At 35.5% G+C, this 20,520-nt stretch overlaps 1 protein-coding gene across 1 annotated transcript; it reads left to right on the forward strand.

Moving 5' to 3' along the window:
• The first annotated feature begins 281 nt into the window (after positions 1 to 281).
• Positions 282 to 20,300, forward strand: LOC144439178 (vascular endothelial growth factor receptor 1-like). The gene is made up of 19 exons (XM_078128449.1): positions 282 to 348; positions 4,621 to 4,956; positions 5,502 to 5,780; positions 6,583 to 6,722; positions 7,310 to 7,490; positions 7,790 to 8,089; positions 8,769 to 9,140; positions 9,876 to 10,217; positions 10,822 to 11,109; positions 11,900 to 12,196; positions 14,281 to 14,423; positions 14,851 to 15,094; positions 15,653 to 15,763; positions 16,606 to 16,841; positions 17,123 to 17,245; positions 17,465 to 17,538; positions 18,266 to 18,406; positions 18,975 to 19,080; positions 19,573 to 20,300. Exons 1-19 carry the CDS (start codon positions 282 to 284, stop codon positions 20,023 to 20,025), a joined length of 4,233 nt encoding a protein of 1,410 aa, XP_077984575.1. The 3' UTR covers positions 20,026 to 20,300.
• The last annotated feature ends 220 nt before the right edge of the window (positions 20,301 to 20,520 follow it).

The following is a 20,520-nucleotide window of genomic DNA, read 5'->3' on the forward strand; positions in this document are numbered from 1 at the left end:
TTCGATTTCTTAAGCCACTTCCTTTGCTCATTAGTTCATCTTTACATTTTTCTTGTTTTTTATTTTTTACGTTTCAACTTTTGTTTCCTTCCATTTTGCTTCTCTTGACTATATCTTACAGTAACACAGACAGTTCTGCACGATCGAACAGGTTTCTACAGATTTTAATTTTTAGCACAACTGAACTGATAGGGTTCAGTAGTGCTGTAGGCATGGCAAAGTGTCGACATGTCTGTCTGTCTCAGTGTCCATGGGATAGTTGTATGATTCAATTGTCCAAGATGTGTTTTGTAGATAGTGGTAATGAGATACAGGTTGTCAAAACATCACCAGAAAGAATCAGATTTGGTAATTGTTAATTCATAGACCCTCCACAAGCATACAAAGAGGTGTGATATCAGCCAAGTCAATACATTACAACAATCTTCTATCAACTGTATCTCTTAGCCTGTCTCAAGCTGTGCTAAAACTACAACAATCTTCTACCAACTGTATCTCTTAGCCTGTCTCAAGCTGTACTACAAGTTGTACAACTACCTACTAACAGCAAGTAATCTCTATTGATCACAGTGTAATCTTTCACTCCCTGATGTTTAATTGTAAACAAATTTTGATAAGACCAAGGCTGGCTAGTCACTACACAGATAATATGACACACATACTCTCTCCCACTTCACTCAGATGGTAAACAAACAACTCCAACATTAATGTTAAATTAGTAACTAGAACAATTACCACAACATTGCAACTTTTATTTTGTTTATTATACTAGATTAGATATCCCACAGTATCCTGAATATTTTACATAGTACTTAAAACACCACTGGTGAAATGTACACTAATTAAACATCAGGTAGTGAAATATTACACTGTTGAAAATTGACAAATAGGTCTACACTTTGCCCCCTCAAAAAAAAAAATAGTAAAGTTCTCAAAATATGTAAAATAAAGTTATAAAACTAATGAGTATTATTTCTATATTTCGATTGTTGTCTAAAGTCATCTGGAATAAAATATATTTTCAATTTTAATTGATTTGAAATTTTCAATTATTTCAGTAGATATTTTCCCATTGTTTACATATATCTGACATAAATAGCTATATTGTTTACTGTGTGAGCTAATGCAGTATTGCAGCCCAATGTGTTTGTATAGAATCATACTGTGAACATGTGTAAGATAAAACCCATCTCTCAAGTAGTTGATAGTGGTCGCTATGGTTTCTAGCTGTGAGCAAAATAGACATCGGTATGCAAAGTTGCTACCTTAGGATCAGACCACTATAGAAAGGCCATATTCCCTGCATGACAGTCACAAACCATTAGCGGTCCAAGTGCAACAAACCCGCGGGCTTGCCTGGCGAAAACGGGTGTCATAAAAGTTGTTTGCATCTCTAAAGCTGTTTGTAGCGTTACCTATAATAGCCTAATAAATTGATAACAACTGATATAAGACGGAGATAAGGTTTGCCTCAATTGCAGTCCATGCAGATGGCCGAATAGAGGTTTTACAGCTGTTTACTTGTGTTATGTAAGAGCCGATCATCACATGTGTAAATATTGGTACTCTTTGATAACAAGTCCACTTGCTTGGCTAATGGCTTGTCCCAGTAATGGTATCACTGTGGCATACCAACTCATACAGTAATTTCTAGCTGTGAAGGAAATAAGTACATGGTATGCAAAGTAGCTACTGTACCCTCAGACCATAGACAGGCCACTTTCCCTCTATCACTGCAACTACCCAAGTATTAAGCAGTAGTAATTTGTAGATGTGAGGAAAATAAACACATAGGTATGTATTATTACCTTAGACCATGATAGTAAATATTACCCACAGTCCTTCTGTTTTGCTGGAGCTTACCCTATAAGTACTAATGAATATCTAGACTCATGGATAAATGTGCTAAAAATCTCAAACAACCGTGGTAATTAATCTGAAGTTGGTGCAGCTGATGACAATAGGTTGTCCTGTAGTGGCCTAGGTTATTGTGTGGTTACTGACACACCTCTGTGTGTGTGTGTACTTAGCCTTGTTCAAAGTCATCAGGTAAGGAAGGAAGACCTTGACACAAAAAGGATTCTCTGAACAGTGATTTAGTTCTCCTACTAGTAACAACAAAATTTGTGGTTAGCTTATATATCTCTGTTGAACAGAGGGATGGTTTATTTATAACATCTTTGTATGTTAATAAGTATTTCTAGGTATTATGGACAGAACAGGAAGTTGTTATATTCACACTGAGTAGGAAAAATTAGGAAGCCCTATATTTTTATCTGTAACAAGTGTAGAGAGTAAACAGACTAAACCATATAGCACACTATTCAAATTAATAATATTAAATCAACAGGCTCTTTAATTCATTTTTAAGTAGTTGCCAATACAAACTAAAAGTCTAGCCCCCTGCTGTGTGGTTTAAAATTCCTGTGACCTTTGCCTAATGTGTAACCCCAGCCAGAAGTCCAAATATGGTCGTGGTGTACTCAAAAGCCAATCCCATTTCCCCAAGCATTGTGATGTCACTGGGTTTTCCATGGCAATGTCAGATGATGCAGTTCAGAGTTGTGTGATACTACAGGGTTTGATTTAAGAGACACATTGTAAAGTCTGACTAACTTCCTAACTGATGCACAACCCAGATATACATAGCCCTAGATACATGATATATGTTCCGTGTTCTGCCAAAATTTTGAAAGATAAGGGTATTTTTAAGCTACCTACAAATAGTACAAGCACCCGTCTTGAGTTTTGCATAAATTTGCATACTCTTCACTTGGCTATGGTGTTTGTCATTCTGTTTATGAATTTGGCTAGGGATCAAATTTAAAAGTTGTTTTTTCAAGGTCTAGTGACCACTGGATTTTAGTTATGGATGCCCAGATTCAGTTTGTAGTGGTTCATATGGACTACTATATTCATGTGTGAGAATTAATTGTTCTTTGAAAAATTCTAGAACTGTTGTCGATTCATAATCACAAAATATACGTAATTTAATTTTTTTTCAATAAAAAAAAATACACTATTTGAATTCGTCAAATTCTATATTGCGTAGAAGGCTTTAATAGCTTCAAGAAATTTTAGGCCAGAACTTTGGAGATTTCTATATATTGAGAAAACAACAGATGCAAATAATCTAGCATTTGTATATTTTAATTTGGTTTCCTGTGTGCAGCAGAAATGTCAAAAGTTCACTAAAATGCAAACTATTAATTTTAGCATTTATATTATCTTACCCTGTGTTTCCATTCATGTCTTGGTATTTTCCTTCACATGTTGAATCCCCCAGAGTGTAAAATAACCTTACAGACTATATGGTGGGGATGTAAGCCACTTGTTCGAATCGGTGATTGAGATACGACCATTTCTCTTTTGACCCAGAAGTAAACAGAGGTGGCGGCTCAGATGCATGGCACATGTAAGCTGTTGTTGGCTGCATTCCAAGAGTCCATTTCATCTTTTGACACCCAACACATTTATGTTGAATTGACTTTCAATTCTGTCTTTCCGGAGTTCAACTTTGCGCTACAAGCTGCATGTTGACCCTACAGCTCTGATGTCTGTAGATAACAATACTAATGGTGTTGAAAACACTTCATCAATTCTAAAAGGAGTTCTGTTTCATGATTATATCCGGAGCTATTATGGAACTATTTTAGTGTATATTTGCGGTAGTAATGATATCGCAAGTAGTGTCACAACTGGCTGTTATTTGGACATTTTTCTTCAAATGAAATGGGAAATTCTAGAATGTTTGGCAAATACTTTGAAAGCAAAATGGTAGTGGCTGCTGACTTCTTGTTTGTTTTCCCATTCAGAATCTCAACTCTTGATGTGTTTCGGTCATCTATCATTTGATGTCGTTTATAACATTTGCAATGGAGTATAGTGTTTGTTTTACAATAAATACCTTTTGATAGCATAGTTGAGGTGTAAAGATTTGAAATTGTCTTGTATGACATGAATCAGTCCAATGCATAACACACTTATAAATATATGCTTTCATTTGAAATGTCAGGATTGAATTTATTTATCAGAACTGTTCCACTCACTCCTATATAAAATATGATTTGGTATAAAGTTATAAGGATGGCCGTATTAATTTCCATGTGTTCGTCATGACCTGATCAACTCTTCTGGAGTCTGAAAAAAAATTATGTCCACTTTGGCTAGATCAGAAAAGAATAATGTCACATCATGTGATGTCACATCGCATCACACCACATTACATCACATCACATCACATCAAAAAATGTCACATCACATCACATCACATCACGTTGCATCACGTCACATCACATTGCATCACATCAGAAAATGTCACATCACATCACATCACATCACATCCTATTGCATGATTGCATCACATCACATCATGTCACAGCACAGATTGTACGATGGTGACATATGACAGACACTTATCTAAATTGAAATGAGTGTTAATATTGCTGAAATTCGCGACATAAACATTGTATAGAAATGTGCCTGTTTGTAATAAGCAACACTGGGAATATTTAACATCTATAAATATTCCCCAATCACACCGACCCAACCAAATCATGCCCAACACAACTCATTGTTTCATGGAATAATCATACTTATCGAATGTATTATATTTTGTAGGTTCTTCACATCACCGATCGGTGCCATATCTCAGCGTCACAGAAGATCGCATCTCAATCACAAATGGAGAGACTCTTGAGATAACATGTCACAGTCAATCAGACATTGATTGGAAATACCCAGAATTAAAAAACAATGATATTAATTTTCGCCTTACAACAGTTACCACACAACGGACGGATAGAGGTGATGAAAAAAATTATACCAATGTACTGACTGTGGTAAACACCACTTACTTAGATTCAGGACGATACCGATGTGAACTGAAAAACTCAAAAGATTACCAACCCGAAAATGAGACAACAGCTGAGATCTATGTCTTTGTTAAGAGTGGAAGTGAGTACACTTTTATGTGTCACTGATATGAAGTTAAAGGAAAAGTGCAACCAAACTTAGTTCTATCTAATAGTCTACTTGTATTGATTACTCGGTGTTTTTGCCAAGTTTTGGGAACCCGAGTAATAGAGTGAAGGAATGGGGTAAAGGTTGCATAGTTCCTCATATACTCTACCATAACTTTGTTTGGGAACCTGGTAAAATGACTGGGGAACCCTGGTAAATTTTACCTGCTTACCGCCCTTAACAAAAATGCAGTAACAACTTGACTTGACATTTCCATTAATACAGCCCAAGACTTGATAACCATTGTCCTCACTGTGTATTTCTCCCATTACTTTTTGTGCAGTGGCCACATCAACGTTATTTTAGTAAAATATCTGCCATAGTTTGGAGGTATCATGTGCACAGACAGACAGACAGACAGACAGACAGACAGACAGAACCATCACACTATCTCCCCATACAGCAGGTCCTAAAATCTGTAACTACTCACAATCACATGACACACATGTATGATATGATATGATATCCATTTGTTTCAGGATCTGGAGAATTGCTTTTACCTGCTGAAAGACTGTCATATAAAATCTTTGCCGACTGGTCATTTACGATACCATGTCGTGTAAGTGATCCAACAACCACTGTCATATTGAGAAATAGCCGAGGACACGTAACAGTTGATGGAGATATGGTTAGGTATGATCCAGCTAGAGGTTTCATTATCAGAGATGGAGGAATACCTGAATATAATGGGCTTTGTACATGCAAAGCTAACTTGAATGGTGTGACACAGTCTGTGCGCTATTTGTTGATATATGAAGGTGAGTGTACTTTTTGTGTAGATAGCTTTATAGTAGCTATATAGCCTTTAATACCATGTTGCTCCTGACAACCAATCAAAATGTGACCTGGTCTGAGTGTGAATTTGGGTGTATATGTGAAAACAAGAGATGGGGATACAGTTGTGTAACGAATGTCATCAAATCATCACCACGAAGGGAGCTATGGTATTAGTAGGATATATACAACTCTACACATGTGCATCTTGTTGTATATTCTTTACTTAAAGCCAAGGAAGGCATTGTCTGTTGTAACAATAACAAGTGACATAGTCACATGAACCAGCTTTGAAAAAATGACTGGCAACAAAGACCAGACCCATAGCAACAGGTGAATTACATCTTCTACAGAGGCAGCAACACTGATAAGTACCGGGTATTCAAGTTCATGAGCATTCAAAGTTAAGTAAGAATGTGCATAGCAACCATGACCATAGCAAAAGCCAAATGCCATTGTCCTTGGCGAAAATGAGAATAGTTAGGGGCAGTTAAGTGAATAAGCATTCAAACATAATCACAAATGTTCATAGTTACCATAACTATGCCCATAGCTACAATCAAACAAATGTCTCATTCAAAGATAAGATAAGTGATGGTTCATCAGTTCATCTCAGAGTTGGCTATTAATTAGTGTAACAGCAATCAACCCACCAATTATAAAACCTCAAAAAAAAAAGAGAAAAAAGAGTACACTAAAAAAAAGAAAAAAAGAGTACTGTACACTATCTTGAATTCTTGCAATTGTGCTTCAATGCCATTGGCACTATTCTTTATTTGATTACAGCTGATGCACCCATTCCACAACCAATGATTGAGAAGAGTAAACCTGAAGTGGTACAGGGGGAACATTTCCATAGGACTTGTATAGTGGATGCACCACTAAGTGTCACAATGATGTTTGAATGGGCTTTCCCAGGACAGCAAGTGAGTGAGACCAGTGGGTTTTTTTTTATTGTGAGAGAACAGTTGTCTTGCTCTATTTTATACACCCTTACAGAAACTGTTAAGAAACTGCACACGCTACACTTTAAGATAGCAAGATTGAATGAATACAGTTTCTTGCCACATTTTGTCTAGATGAACTGAACTAACATATTCCACCATGCAGACATCAAATGCAGATATCAAAACATTGGCCCCTGTGTGTCTGCAGCTAGTTGCAGTACGTTTCAATGGTGTATTTCATTTAGAAAAATGTAGCAATAAATTGCAACATTGCTCTTTTAAAATGTGCATTTTCTTATTGGTTACTGTATGGTTGTATCAAACAGAGCCAGTGAACACTAACGTGAAATGGGCTGTATAATGAAGCACTTTTTTATTCATACTGATCATTATCTTAAAGTTCTTATACACACATGCACACACACACACACATGCACACCCACATCTTACAGTTTGTACACACACACACACACACACACAAAGTTGTGAAATACTAAAACTATGAGAACAAATAAAGCAAATTTTGCAATTCTGTATATTTCACTTTTGTTTCTATCTATTTCTAGAATTCTAACAACACATTTATAACTGATAATTCAGCAAGAAAAGAAGAAACAAGAACTTTTCGACGATTTTATTCCGAGCTGGAAGTAAGAAATGCCAGATTTGACAATGAGGGTTATTACAACTGTACTGCTGTGAACTACAAAGGAAGAACTACAGTTTCATCCCATGTCAAAGTTTTAGGTGAGATACTTATGTCTGTAATATGCATCCTCTAATATGATGTAAATATTCATGTTTGGTGTACATGAACTCTTGATGGTCAAATGGTTAGAGTGTCAGTCCGCAGGTTGCAGGTTCGAGCTTTCCTGCTGCTAAAAATGTGATAGAGGTTTTCAAATGTTTTATGAACATTATAAGGATGTAGTTATGTGTGCCTTCAGTGTTCATTTGGAACTGTTCCTGTCAGTTGCAGTGTAGCCATCTTCCTCTTGGTAGCAGGTTTTGTAACCCCATACATTTATTATTTTATTATCTTACAGAAACTGGTTACATTGAAATCCAACCGATGCGAAGAGAGTACACGATAATGGAAGAGAAGGGAGTCAAATATGCTAAGATTGTATTCACTGTCAAGGCTTACCCTAAAGCCAAATTTTTGTGGTTTAAAGATGGTGAACCGATTAGTTCCAAAAATTCTACTTTTACGCTTTTGGAGAATGAAGATCAAAGAAAGTTGCTGATAGATGAAGTAACTGAAGAACACCAAGGCAACTATACACTTGTTGGAACTAATGACGATGGACTGAATGTGGAAGAAAGTATACAGTTTGTTGTCATTGGTAAGTGATAATGAATGGAGGGTAGTAGTCGAGAAGCTACCACGGTTACGATTCCCTTCGATATCTCTCTCCCCATCTAATCAAATGGATGTATGTAGAACAAGATTCTATGCTAAATTATATATTATTACCAACAGCTTTATATAATCCAATTTGATCCCGATGACATACCGATGGTATGATGTGACTTAGTTGCATTTATACTTGGCGGGTTATGGTGAAAACATAATTTGCATATCAGGATCAATGATTTTCTTGACTAAATTACTCAAATACAAGCACCCATCACAAGAGTGTCGTTGCTACCAACAGAAGTAAAATTCTGTGCAATATTTTTTTTAAGGTCAATTGTATTGTCATTGAATTTCACAGGAAGTGTTATCAGTTTGATCAGGAAAAACCTTTGTTATCTCTTTAAACACAGTAAACAGACATTGGATTTGATTGGTTGCCATTTGTAAGATGACATTGCTGGTGATTGGACAGTACTAGCTTTGTTGAGACTCTAGAAAAGTGTAGTGTGTGTTATTTCATGTTATCAGGTTCCTTGTGCATCATTTTGTCATTTCCAGCAGGTCTCTTATACAGGATAGTCACTGTGTTGAAGTATTAAAACACAAATTAAAACATTTTATTTCTGACATTTTTATTACAATTCTTACGTGTTTGTGCTTTTCAGACCGTCCCCAAATCACCATCAAGCAAATCCCACTTCCGACTGAAACGAATCCACCATTGTTTAGGCAGAAAGAAAGTTACAGGCTGGACTGTGAAGCCAGTGGTCAACCTGTTCCCACGGTAACGTGGCTATGGAAACCATGCACTGAGTTAGAGGATTGCAAAAAGTCGTTTTCAAACTTCAACCAATGGAATCCTATCTCTAGCCCAGATACGCCCTCTATACCAGGATTTCACTACGTAGAAAACGTCAGACCTGGTAAAAGCAGTCTACACATCACAGCAGCCGTCCAACCAGGGTGGTATCGCTGTGTTGCCTCCTCTCCACCCTTCCCAAATAATGTCACAGAAGATGTTGAGTTTAAATTAACGGGTAAGTGTAAGAATTTGTTTTATTTAGTTTGGTGTCCGCACTTACATAACGTGGCATTTCATTTTTATACCAAGACAATTTTAAACCCAACTACAGAACATTTCACATATTGTACAACGTGAATTGTCACCATACAAGCCAAGTTTTACACATTCAAACAGAAAATACAGAATTTATGCAAAGGTTGTTTTATTTCACGACAACACTTTTACAAACATCAACGTCTACTATGCTTGAAATATACATAAAAATGTTCAGTTTCACAATTATTGTATTATTTATCATGATTTTTCATAAATTATTCATGCACAGATATATATATCTTCTTTATTACCTACTTATTAAATTTACATTTGGAGACAAAATAAATAATACATTTTTTGAGGTAGGTAAAAGGAGACCAGAAAATAGCTACTTATAACATTTATAATAAATACATGATAAAATATAAAGAGGGCAGTGAAAACAAAACTAAATATCTATGAAAATATGTACATTATAAATCAACATATAAGTATATTATTCTTGAACACATTTCTTCATTCTGCAGAAAAATTACAGACATACAAATTTTTGTCACAACAACTCGCACCCAAATCACAAGTTATACTGGGTCAAGACCCCTTAGGTCACTCATATTTTCCGTAGCTGAACAAACAAAAATATTGTGGTGGAAGAAGATGATGTGAAAGTGTGAAAACTAACTTTTATTATTGTTGTTATTATTATTTACAGACGTAGAAGATGGCTTATCTATATCTGCTGATCCTAACCCTGCTGTTGAAACAATACCAGTCAATATAACCTGTCAAGCCAATAAATATGCCTATAGAAACATCGAATGGAGTCGGCGTATCGATGAAAACGAGTCTCGCTACTTCATACAAGAGTTGACAAAGGACATCATGATCAATGAAACAGAAACTGAGTACTCACACGTCTCCACTCTGATTTTACTGTCACCTCAACAAAACGATTCTGGATCGTATGACTGTACGGTGACTAAAAGGAGGGGACAAGATGATGATGCAACACAGAAAGCTGTTCAAATGATATCTTACGATCTTCAAGTTAATGGTAAGCTGTGAGCCTTTGAAAGTTGTGTTGATTTTGTCTTTGTCATACATTGGCATTTTGTATTCCTCAAAAAAAAAAAGGATTCTCTTGCCTGTAAAAGAGACTTTTAATCGTATGTGGTTTCTGAAAAACAAAACAAATTATAAGTATAAAAAACATTGACAGCGAAGTAAGATAAGTATTTGTCTGTCTGAAAATAGTTTTGGAAAAAATGTTGAATCAAAATGTTTAGGTTACAAGTGAAGTTCAGTAGCAGTTCTGTGAAAATTTTGTACAAAGGTACTGTGTGAGAAACATTTTAAAGGCCAAGGTATCAGTCCCAAGATCTCACATTAGTATTATGTTATTATAGTGGTGCCGTAAGGCTTGGATAGATCCTTTTTTCTACAACTCTGCCAGACATCAGTTTTTCACACCTAGATTTTAATCTTAATCCAATCTATTTGTATAAAGGGCCATGTTTCAATCCCAGGTCATCACATTAAGTGCTATTTTATGATTGGAGATGTAAGGATCAGATAAGATTATTCTGTTACTCTGGACCAACTTTTTTCTATAACTCTGTAGACTGATGTAATGTACCCACTCTGTATTTGTATTGTAGCAATCAGCAAACCAACCATAATCAAGCATTTAAAACAACAGGATGTATCGGCCACCATTGGAAGTTTTAGTCTAGTGTGCCAAGCCAGCAGTATTCTTGAACCAGTCATCACTTGGTATAAAAACGATGAATGGATAGAGAATAACGATATCAGTGAAGTGGAAGGTGAAATGGTGACATCAACTCTGACTATCCGTAGAATCACCATGCACGATACCGGGGTTTATACATGCAAAGCTACCAATGCAGGAGGATATGTCAATAGCAGTGCTTATATTGATATATGGAGTAAGAATATATTTGTAATATCTAGTTTGAAGATTTCTTGTTTGGAATCTGTGATGCTATCGTTGCTGTATAGTAACTTAAACTTGTACTGTTGTAATCCATAACTGTAGTACAAGATAGCAAAGACGCTCCATACTAAATATAATGGCCAATATTCAGTTCAGGACAGTGTGTTTGCTCCAGTTTTGAAACCCTAATAACAGAAATGGGACATATTGTAAAATTTTCAATACATTCCATTCATTGCACCATAATTTTGATAATGCTTAGGAATGCAGGACAGTGTGTTTGCTAAAGTTTGGGAACCTTTGTCAGCAGAAATGGGAAATTAGTGAAAATAATGCATAAAACATTCCTGATTGCTAGTTTGGTGGAAACCCCTACAAAATATGTGGTGAATTCTGTTAGATTTTACCTGTACTGCCCTTCACAGATTTTTTTATAGAAAGTGTACTGTGGTCATTTCATTTGATTTGGTTGTAGTATATGAGATGTGTCGTAATGTATTCATCATGGCCGCCATCATTGTATAAACTTTGTTAAGTTACAACAGTTGGTAAATTTTGTTAGGATTAGTTATTGTTTATACTCGGTGAACTGAAACAAACTTATGCAGTTATATTTAAGGTTTCCATTTGACTTTTAATTTATAGTTTCTATGTTGAAATTTTGTTAAAAAAATATCAGTAAAGCTTCCAAGATTGGAGAAGTGTAAATCTTGAAGAATTTATGATATTCTTTGTATGTGTGTACTCGAGTATAATTTTGTTGTTGTTTACTTCTGTTTCAGAGAAACCCACAGTGGACATTCAACCTAAAAATACCTACACTCACGAAAACGAAAACATAACACTTAGATGTCTGGTGTCAGGAAATCCGAAACCAGTGGTAGAATGGGGTAAAAGAATCAACTCTACCTATGTCATGACTATACCCAAGAAACTGTACACTACATTTACTATGAAATCTTTCTCTGTGGAAAGTAATCTACATCTAATACAAATCAAGGCACCTGAGATGGGAACGTATCGATGCTTTGCTACAAATATTTTGGCAACACAGTGGAATGATAGCAGCATAGAAGTTGGTACGTACATGTAACGATTTTAAGTTGGACTGTTTTACATGGTGAAGGGGATCCATAAAATTCTGTTTTAGCACAACTGAACTAATAAGGTTCAGTAGTGGTATAGGCATCGCGAAGTGTGTGTGTGTGTGTGTGTGTGTGTGTGTGTGTGTGTGTGTGTGTGTGTGTGTGTGTGTGTGTGTGTGTGTGTGTGTGTGTGTGTGTGTAAACTTAAAGTCAAAAACTGCCAGACCGATTGCCATGATATTAGGGAGGTTTAGATACACGTTAGAATGCATACACATATGAAATGACACGTACAAAGTTGTGTTTAGTTACACATTCAGAACATGACAGTGGAATGTGCACACGCATGTTGGCATCTTCTGTCCAGACGGCCACACACACATGACTTTGTTTGTCGGTATTTGTCGATATTTTTGCAATTTTTCCCGCACCTTCCCAAATGAAAAACAGAACAATTAGTTTACAGTTATGTTTCTGAACTTTGATATAAAAAATATGATATTTAATAGAAGAAAAATGACGAAAACTTAACACATTTTCACAATTACGTGTAGACCACCACTTTGACGTAGCATCGTCTAATACAGAACACCTGGGTTGCTTCAAATCATGCGACTATGACGCTATGCGAATAGAACACACATAAATACACGCATCTAAACCTCTCTATTTGGTGGGTATATTAACTCTGATGTCTAGTTGTGAAATTGTTCAAATCAAAATGATATCTTACCACCCGTGTGTGATTTTTGGTCAAAAAATTTACACTCAAAAACTACAGGCCAAATCAGTCTGAAATTGGGTGGGAACATTCTTAGAGGTGTTTAGATTAAGAATTGTTCACAACATGATGATTTCATCATTAATATGCAAATTAGGGCTAAAAATGTGTCTCTTTGGTCAGAAATCTTTAATTCCAAAACTACTGAGCAGATTGGGCTGAAATTTAATGGGGATGCATCTGGGGTGTATAGATGAAAAGAAAAATTAAGCACATAATGATGTCATAAGTGATATGCAATTTAGGTGTAAAAATGTGAATTTGGTCAAGAATTTATAGCTCAAAAAGTACTTGGTGAAAGACTTGTCTTGGTGAGATGTCACAAAGTTATAGTGTTATTCTATGGAATAGTCATAACATGTTGATACTATAAGTTATATGCAAATAAAGTCTAAAAAGTTTGTGGTTTTGGTTAATTTGTCATTTGCAAAATAATTAACAGATTAAGCTTAAAATTTCATGGGAATGTAGGGATCTGCATGTGCAGAAATCTCAAGCACAAGGTGATCTCATTAGTAATCTGCAAATTAGGTAAAAAGAAATGTATGCTTTTTCCTCAAAAATCTTCAACTTTCAAATTACCCAGTACATTGGGCTTAACTTTGTTGAGAATGTGTAGATTTGTTCTCATTAGCTGAGAACAGTACATTGTTAATTAGCCATTAAAAGTTTACTGTACCTTTTCCTCTGGTGATAAAGTGTGTAGCATGGCCAGTTTGGTTTATGACTTGATTATGTAATATGTTGTATAAGACAGCTGTTTCATCACCTATAAACTGAAAATTAAACATTGGTATAGTTCCAAATAAAGAAGTGCAAACCTTGTAGACCCAGCACTTTAAAGTTTGATTAGGATGTTACTATACTTGTCTTGATTAAGTACACTTCCAACGTAGGATGGCTGGATTATTATGATGCAAATTAGTTACAAAAAAATGTATTTTGGTTAGAACTTTAAATCTGTTAGAACTGTAAATTATATCTATAGTTACCCTGAACATGAAGTTGTACGACAACGCAAATATTGCGCTAAGTTTAACTTTGAGTGTTTTGCTTTCCCACCCATTCCTATCTTTGTGTGTGTGTGTGTGTGTGTGTGTGTGTGTGTGTGTCTGTGTGTGTGAGTGTGTCTGTGTGTGTGTGTGTGTGTGTGTGTGTGTGTGTGTGTGTGTGTGTGTGTGTGTGTGTGTGTGTGTGTGTGTATTTGTGTGTGTTTGCTTGCATGCGTGTGTGTATTCATGTATTATTATAGTAGTAATTTTACTTTACCACAATTGACAATTTTTTATTTTAACAGCTCGAGCATACCAAGAACAAAGATCAGGTACTGTTCCACTGTCAGATAGCCAGATTCATATGTTGGCAATGCTTGGTGGCGCTATAGCTGTGGCTCTTGTGGTCATTATTATTGTTATCATAACATTGAGGAGATACAGACAGGTTAGTATTATCAGCAAGGTTTACCATATACCTGGAAGTTACCTTCCCACAATACATCAGTCAGGGTAATACAATCTGCAGGTTTTACCTTGTACTAGGATTTTGCTATCCCATAATGCATCAGACAGGGTAATACAATGTACATGGTTTACCATGTACCATAATTTTACTATCCCACAATGCATCAGATGTAAAGGACTTCAACAGGGAGTTTTCCCTCTTGTAATTGTACCAGTCTGCTGTTTTTCTGAGAAATGAAGACTAGAATTTTTTGTGTGTAAATTTTCTGTTTCTTGAAAATTACAGAACAAGAAAAGACAGTCTTGAAATAGTATGTTTGGAGAAACTTGTCGCTTCTTTGACACTCACATCAGCTTTATAGAGTAACATGAATATTCATGAGTCTTTGATCACTCTATCTCTCCAGAGGAATTACCATGGCGATGTCAAAGAAATGTCCTTCCCACCCATCATCGAGGATGGCGTGGAGGTAGGACTTGAGGAAGCCTGTGAGAAAGTACCATATGATGAAGGATGGGAATTTCCCAAGGAAAGACTGAGGATTGGGCAAACTATAGGGAAAGGTGCATTTGGTCGAGTTGTGAAAGCAGCAGCATGGGGAGTGAATGGTTCATCTGATGTTACTACTGTTGCTGTCAAAATGCTTAAAGGTAGGTGACATCTACAATCAGACTTCAAGTATATTCTTTTGAGATCCAGAAACTTTCACAAGACTGTTGATTTCAAATTTGTACCAAAACTATATCCCATTGGAAAAAATAGTTTCATGACAAAATATTTTGATACAAATGTAATAAACCTGTCACTCAAATGATTTTGAATGAGGTGCCATATTGAAATAATAACGGATAAAATATTGAAAAGAATTCAAAGTAATCATTTTACACAAGACTTTTTTTTTTACATTTTAGACCATCAGTAGTTGTTCAAAACATTGAATATAACTTCATGTACTAGGTGTTGCTTCTTCAGATATTTTTTGATGATGTTGGTTTTGAAATTGAACTCAGAGAAGACAAAACTTCAAAGCTTAGTTGTGTAGTTAGGATTCCATTTAAATTTAATTCAAACTTCTTGTAAAACCTCGAGTGAAAATATTCATGGTGTGAAATATGGTACGTGTCAAATTACTTAGTCAAACTGTTTCTTGTATTGAATTACTACTGGTATTTATGTCTAATACATTTTATTATGTCTTGACTTTACAGAGGATGCATCAGAGAGTGAGACGAGAGCTTTGTGGATGGAACTCAAGATATTGATTCATATTGGTCAGCACTTGAACATTGTCAACTTGCTTGGAGCGTGTACCACTGATTGTAAGTATAAACACAACATTGTAATCTACCTGATTCACAAATAACACATTTCTAGGGTACTTAGTGACTGAATACAGGGGGTTCCTAAACCTGGTCACTAGTACGTTTTCAACTGAGCAGGACAAGACCACCAAAACAGTCTTGCTGCTATTTTACATTGTAGGTTAGTAGCAATATTTCTTTTCATAGTGGTTTGCTATCAAAAGGTATTCAATTTAACCAAAGCAAAAAAATAAAGAAGACTGCGAACTGCAACCTGCGAGTTGCAAAACTGCCACCTGCAAGTTGCAAACTGCCAACTGAGTTGTTATGTAGGATATGAAAAAATAGAGGTGTATAATTTAACCTGAGGGTCAAACAATTATTTAGGATATGAAAAATTGGGTGACTGGAAAAAACAAAATCATGTGAGTTTTGTTTGATGGTAAAACTTTTGACATACCTGTACCCAGATATTATGGTTAATGTAAATTTTATCCCTCAGAAATGAAAAGTTGTCATCAATCAATCAATCAATCAATCAATCAATCAATCAATCAATCAATCAATCAATCAATCAATCAACCAATCAACCAATCAATCAATCAATCAATCAATCAATCCAGTCATTTATAAAGTGCCAGTATCCACTACTATGTAAAGTTTAAAGGCATTGTACAATTACGTATACACATTGAAAGCTCTGCTGGAAAGATATATTTTAAAGTTTGTCCTAAAAGAACAAGCTTTGGGCTTTTGACGTATTTCCAGAGACAAAGTGTTCCAGAGGTGCGGTGCTGTATGCAAAAAGACACATAGTAATATAGTAGTAATATTTTCCAATCACATTATATTTTTTTCAGGTCTGTATTTGATTATTGAGTATTGTAAGCATGGTAACCTGTGTGAGTATCTACGTACACGACGTGATAGCTTTGTGTTAGGACCCATATCAACACCCAGTAGTACCAGTCCGTCATCCGACCAAGACAATTATGATGATGTGTTTGAATATAAAGAATATCCTATAAGTTTACATGACCTGACATGTTTTGGTTTCCAAGTGGCAAGGGGCATGGAATTCCTGGCATCTAAGAGGGTAAATATATAGTTATGTGACTACTACAGGATTTGGTAGTGATGTGGTGTGATGTGATGTGATGTGGTGTGATGTGTTATATGTGGTGTGGTGTGATGTGTTATATGTGATGTGGTGTGGTGCAGTGTGATGTGATGGTATCTGGTATCATGTTATCTTACTTGGTGTCACATTTTATACAATATTATCATGTCTATCATAATTCGATATAAACCAAAGATATAATATATGCATGGTTTGAGTCGTCTACTAACCAATAACACCATATCGTTATTTTACAGGTGATTCACCGAGATCTAGCTGCACGCAATATACTGGTAGCAGAAAATAACGTTGTCAAAATTTGTGACTTTGGTCTCTCAAGAGATGTCTACGATGACCCTAACTACATAACTAAAGGATCGGTAAGCAGCATCTCTGCAATCATTTGATACAGTCTGTCTGTTAGTTTGAATTTTTTGATAAAATCAGTTGAACATATTCAGTTTCAAAAAATTACTTATTTTATTACTTATAACCTATTTGCTATAATTTAAATGACTTCTTATCCCCATAGAGATGACATTTATTTCACTTCAATCTCTATATTGATTTAATATTTGTGTTTTCTCTCTCTCTCTCAGTGTCGGTTACCAATCAAGTGGATGGCTCCAGAATCTATCATGGATGACAAAGTTTTCACAACACAAAGTGACGTGTAAGTCTTTGATACAAATATTTTACAATAAACAGCTACACAAAGACATGTAGACCCACACACACACACACAGCTCCACACATACACACACACACACACACACACACACACACACACACACACACACACACACACACATGTAGACCCACACACACACACACACACATACACACACACACACTGCACACACACACACACACATGCATGCACGCACACTGACACAGACACACATGCACAAACACAGATACTCACATGCGTAAACACATATAGACACATACACAGACAGAAATATATACATTCACAGACACAGACACAGACACAGACACAGACACACACAGACACAGAGACATATTACACACACACCCCTAACACACAAACATATGCATGGTAGATGCTTTGATATTACATTGTAACACCTGTCTATTAATCATATTATAGATCAGCACTTACTTTTACATCTTTTCAATAATTCATGTTATTACATGTGTCCAAACCCTAGGGTCCAGATTACAATGTATTAAAGTACAACTCATTGTTGTAGCTGTGTTTCTCTGTATTTACGTAGTTTGATGTTTGGTAACAACAAGTGTGGTAACAAGTAAACAAGATAGGAAAGTAAGTTCATGCATTTTGAAGAAAAAAAAATACCAAAGATTCAGAAAGAATCAAGTTGAAATAGCACATAATAATTAAGTTTTTAATTGATGATATTTGTTTTTATCATCAGGTGGTCATTTGGTATCCTACTGTGGGAGATTTTCTCACTTGGTGCAACTCCATACCCAGGATTGCAGATTGATGAACATTTCTTTGAAAGAATGCGAAGTGGTTACAAAATGAGATGTCCTGAACTTGCCCCCCAAGAAATGTAAGTATTTATTTCTAAACTTGAAGTTATTGAATTACAGCATAAGATGACGTAAATAATATGTTGATACAGCTTTAGGAGACACAGAGGTAGAATGTGTCCAATTCCAGGAGACACAGTGAGGTAGACTGTTCAATTCACACAAAAATCAAAGTTATTCAAATCTCTCCAAACTTTGTCATATGAAAGCTTGTTGCAGCGCCTTTTGAAATTATAAATTATAAGAAATTTCATGGTTCAACATCTTGTTTTCAAGGAAACTAATGATCTTTTATTTTCTCATCGAGTTAACACAGTATTTGGCGGCCATATTGGGTTCTAAAATGGCTTCCTTTTGATATAATATTGTCAACGAGCAATATTTAAAAAACTGTACGGTGCATGTTAATGTTTTCAACGATTTCCTTTTTGAATTGTTTGATTGTCATGGAGTACAGATGTGAATGGAGTTGTGTAAGCTGTGATTTACTTCTTATAATTAAAATCTGAAAATTGCATGGATTTGAATATTACAGGATTTAAACTCGCATTTGTTTTGATGTCTTTGTTTACTATTTATACATTACAGTTATCAAGTAATGGGAGATTGTTGGTGTTTGGTTCCTAAAATGAGACCCACTTTCCATCAGTTAGCAGAAATCCTGGGTGGTTTTCTTGAAGACAACACCAGACAAGTAAGTACGACAAACAGACTTAATATAATTCCAACCTCTTATAAAGGGAAAATAAACACCAACCAAGAACATGCATTTCTAGAGTAATGAAGTTCAGTTGATGACTTGTAAAAGGTTGTTGATGTTGAAGGCCACGCAAAAATTTGATCTAACCTAAGAAGTTGAAAATTGACAAGAGATGTGGTGATACACATGCATGAATATTTTTGAAAAATTGAACATCAGAACACGCCCACTGGACATATGAGTTTACTATGTAGTATTTATGCTAATTATGCTATTAACATGCATGTGATATTCAAATTTATGGTAATGAGTCATTATATATGCAGAATATGCAGGTTGAATGCATGACATGTATGTGTGTGAAGGGTGACAAGCTGTGTTAGTTGTAAGTCTGTTCCATCTGTAATAAAAGAGATTGTGTTTTGATCTGATGTAATTTGAATATTGTCTACGAGTTTCCTAAATCTTGATGTCTCTATCCTTCAGGAATACATTGACTTAAGCGACGCGTATGAAAAAAGAAACTCTTGTGCCTTTGCATACACCGATCTGTTGAATGAAGAAGTCACTGAATACCAACCACTGATGTTGAATTCCAAAACTAGAAATGGGTCTGAAGTTAGAGGTTCAGGATTATATTTAGAGCCTATCACGGGGCGAGTGAACGGTATTTCCATGACGACATTCCCAGCGAATGAGAACGATGAAGCGTACACAGACTGTGCAACTGAAGTTTGTCCATTGAGCCAAAATTCAAACAGCTTTATCACGAAAGGTAGCAATCAAAATGAAGAATCTGTGTCATCGGACACGTCCAGTGGTTTCCATTCTGAAGGATGCACAAATGAATTACAAAGTCCTAACATTACAGAAAGCGACCCTCCACCTGAATACAATGAAGTTGTGGAAGCAGAAACATGTTTTACAAATTCTGTCTGAATTGTTTAAAATGTAGAAACAAAAAAGTCGAAAACATTTCAAGCCCTGCCATTTATTTGATCTGACTTTGCAACGATACAAGTTATTGCAATTTGGTGACCTGCCAAAATTTAGGTCAAGTTCAAGTTGCCAAATCAATAAAGACATTTAGATTAATATGAAATTATGGAGACTATAACTGTAGCATTGCTATATAATAAGACAGTTTTCAAATGTGTTTCTTGATACCAAATTTTGTCATTTTTTTGTATATTGGCATTGACGTGTTTTGTACACTGCATGAACCGTGTTCAAAATGAAAGACAAAGTGCTTTATTTTTTTGTAAATGCCAGTTACTGTATTTGAACATTTTTTTAAATATAGTTGTTGTTGAACGAAATATGCATATTTATGTAAATAGGTTGTTTAAGCCCTAAAAAGATGCAATTTTTTTGGTACGAAACACTATGGTCAAGATCATAGGGATTCATTTTAGCTAATGTTTTTGACTTCAT

The sequence above is a fragment of the Glandiceps talaboti genome, chromosome 8, assembly GCF_964340395.1.
Source record: "Glandiceps talaboti chromosome 8, keGlaTala1.1, whole genome shotgun sequence".
NCBI lineage: Eukaryota > Metazoa > Hemichordata > Enteropneusta > Spengelidae > Glandiceps > Glandiceps talaboti.

Coding starts and splice junctions, on each gene's coding strand:
- LOC144439178 (XM_078128449.1), top strand. CDS start 282: ATGTGTTTTGTAGATAGTGGTAATGAGATACAGGTTGTCAAAACATCA. Junction 5,781..6,582: donor CTATTTGTTGATATATGAAG/GTGAGTGTACTT, acceptor ATTTGATTACAG/CTGATGCACCCATTCCACAA. Junction 10,218..10,821: donor TTACGATCTTCAAGTTAATG/GTAAGCTGTGAG, acceptor TTTGTATTGTAG/CAATCAGCAAACCAACCATA.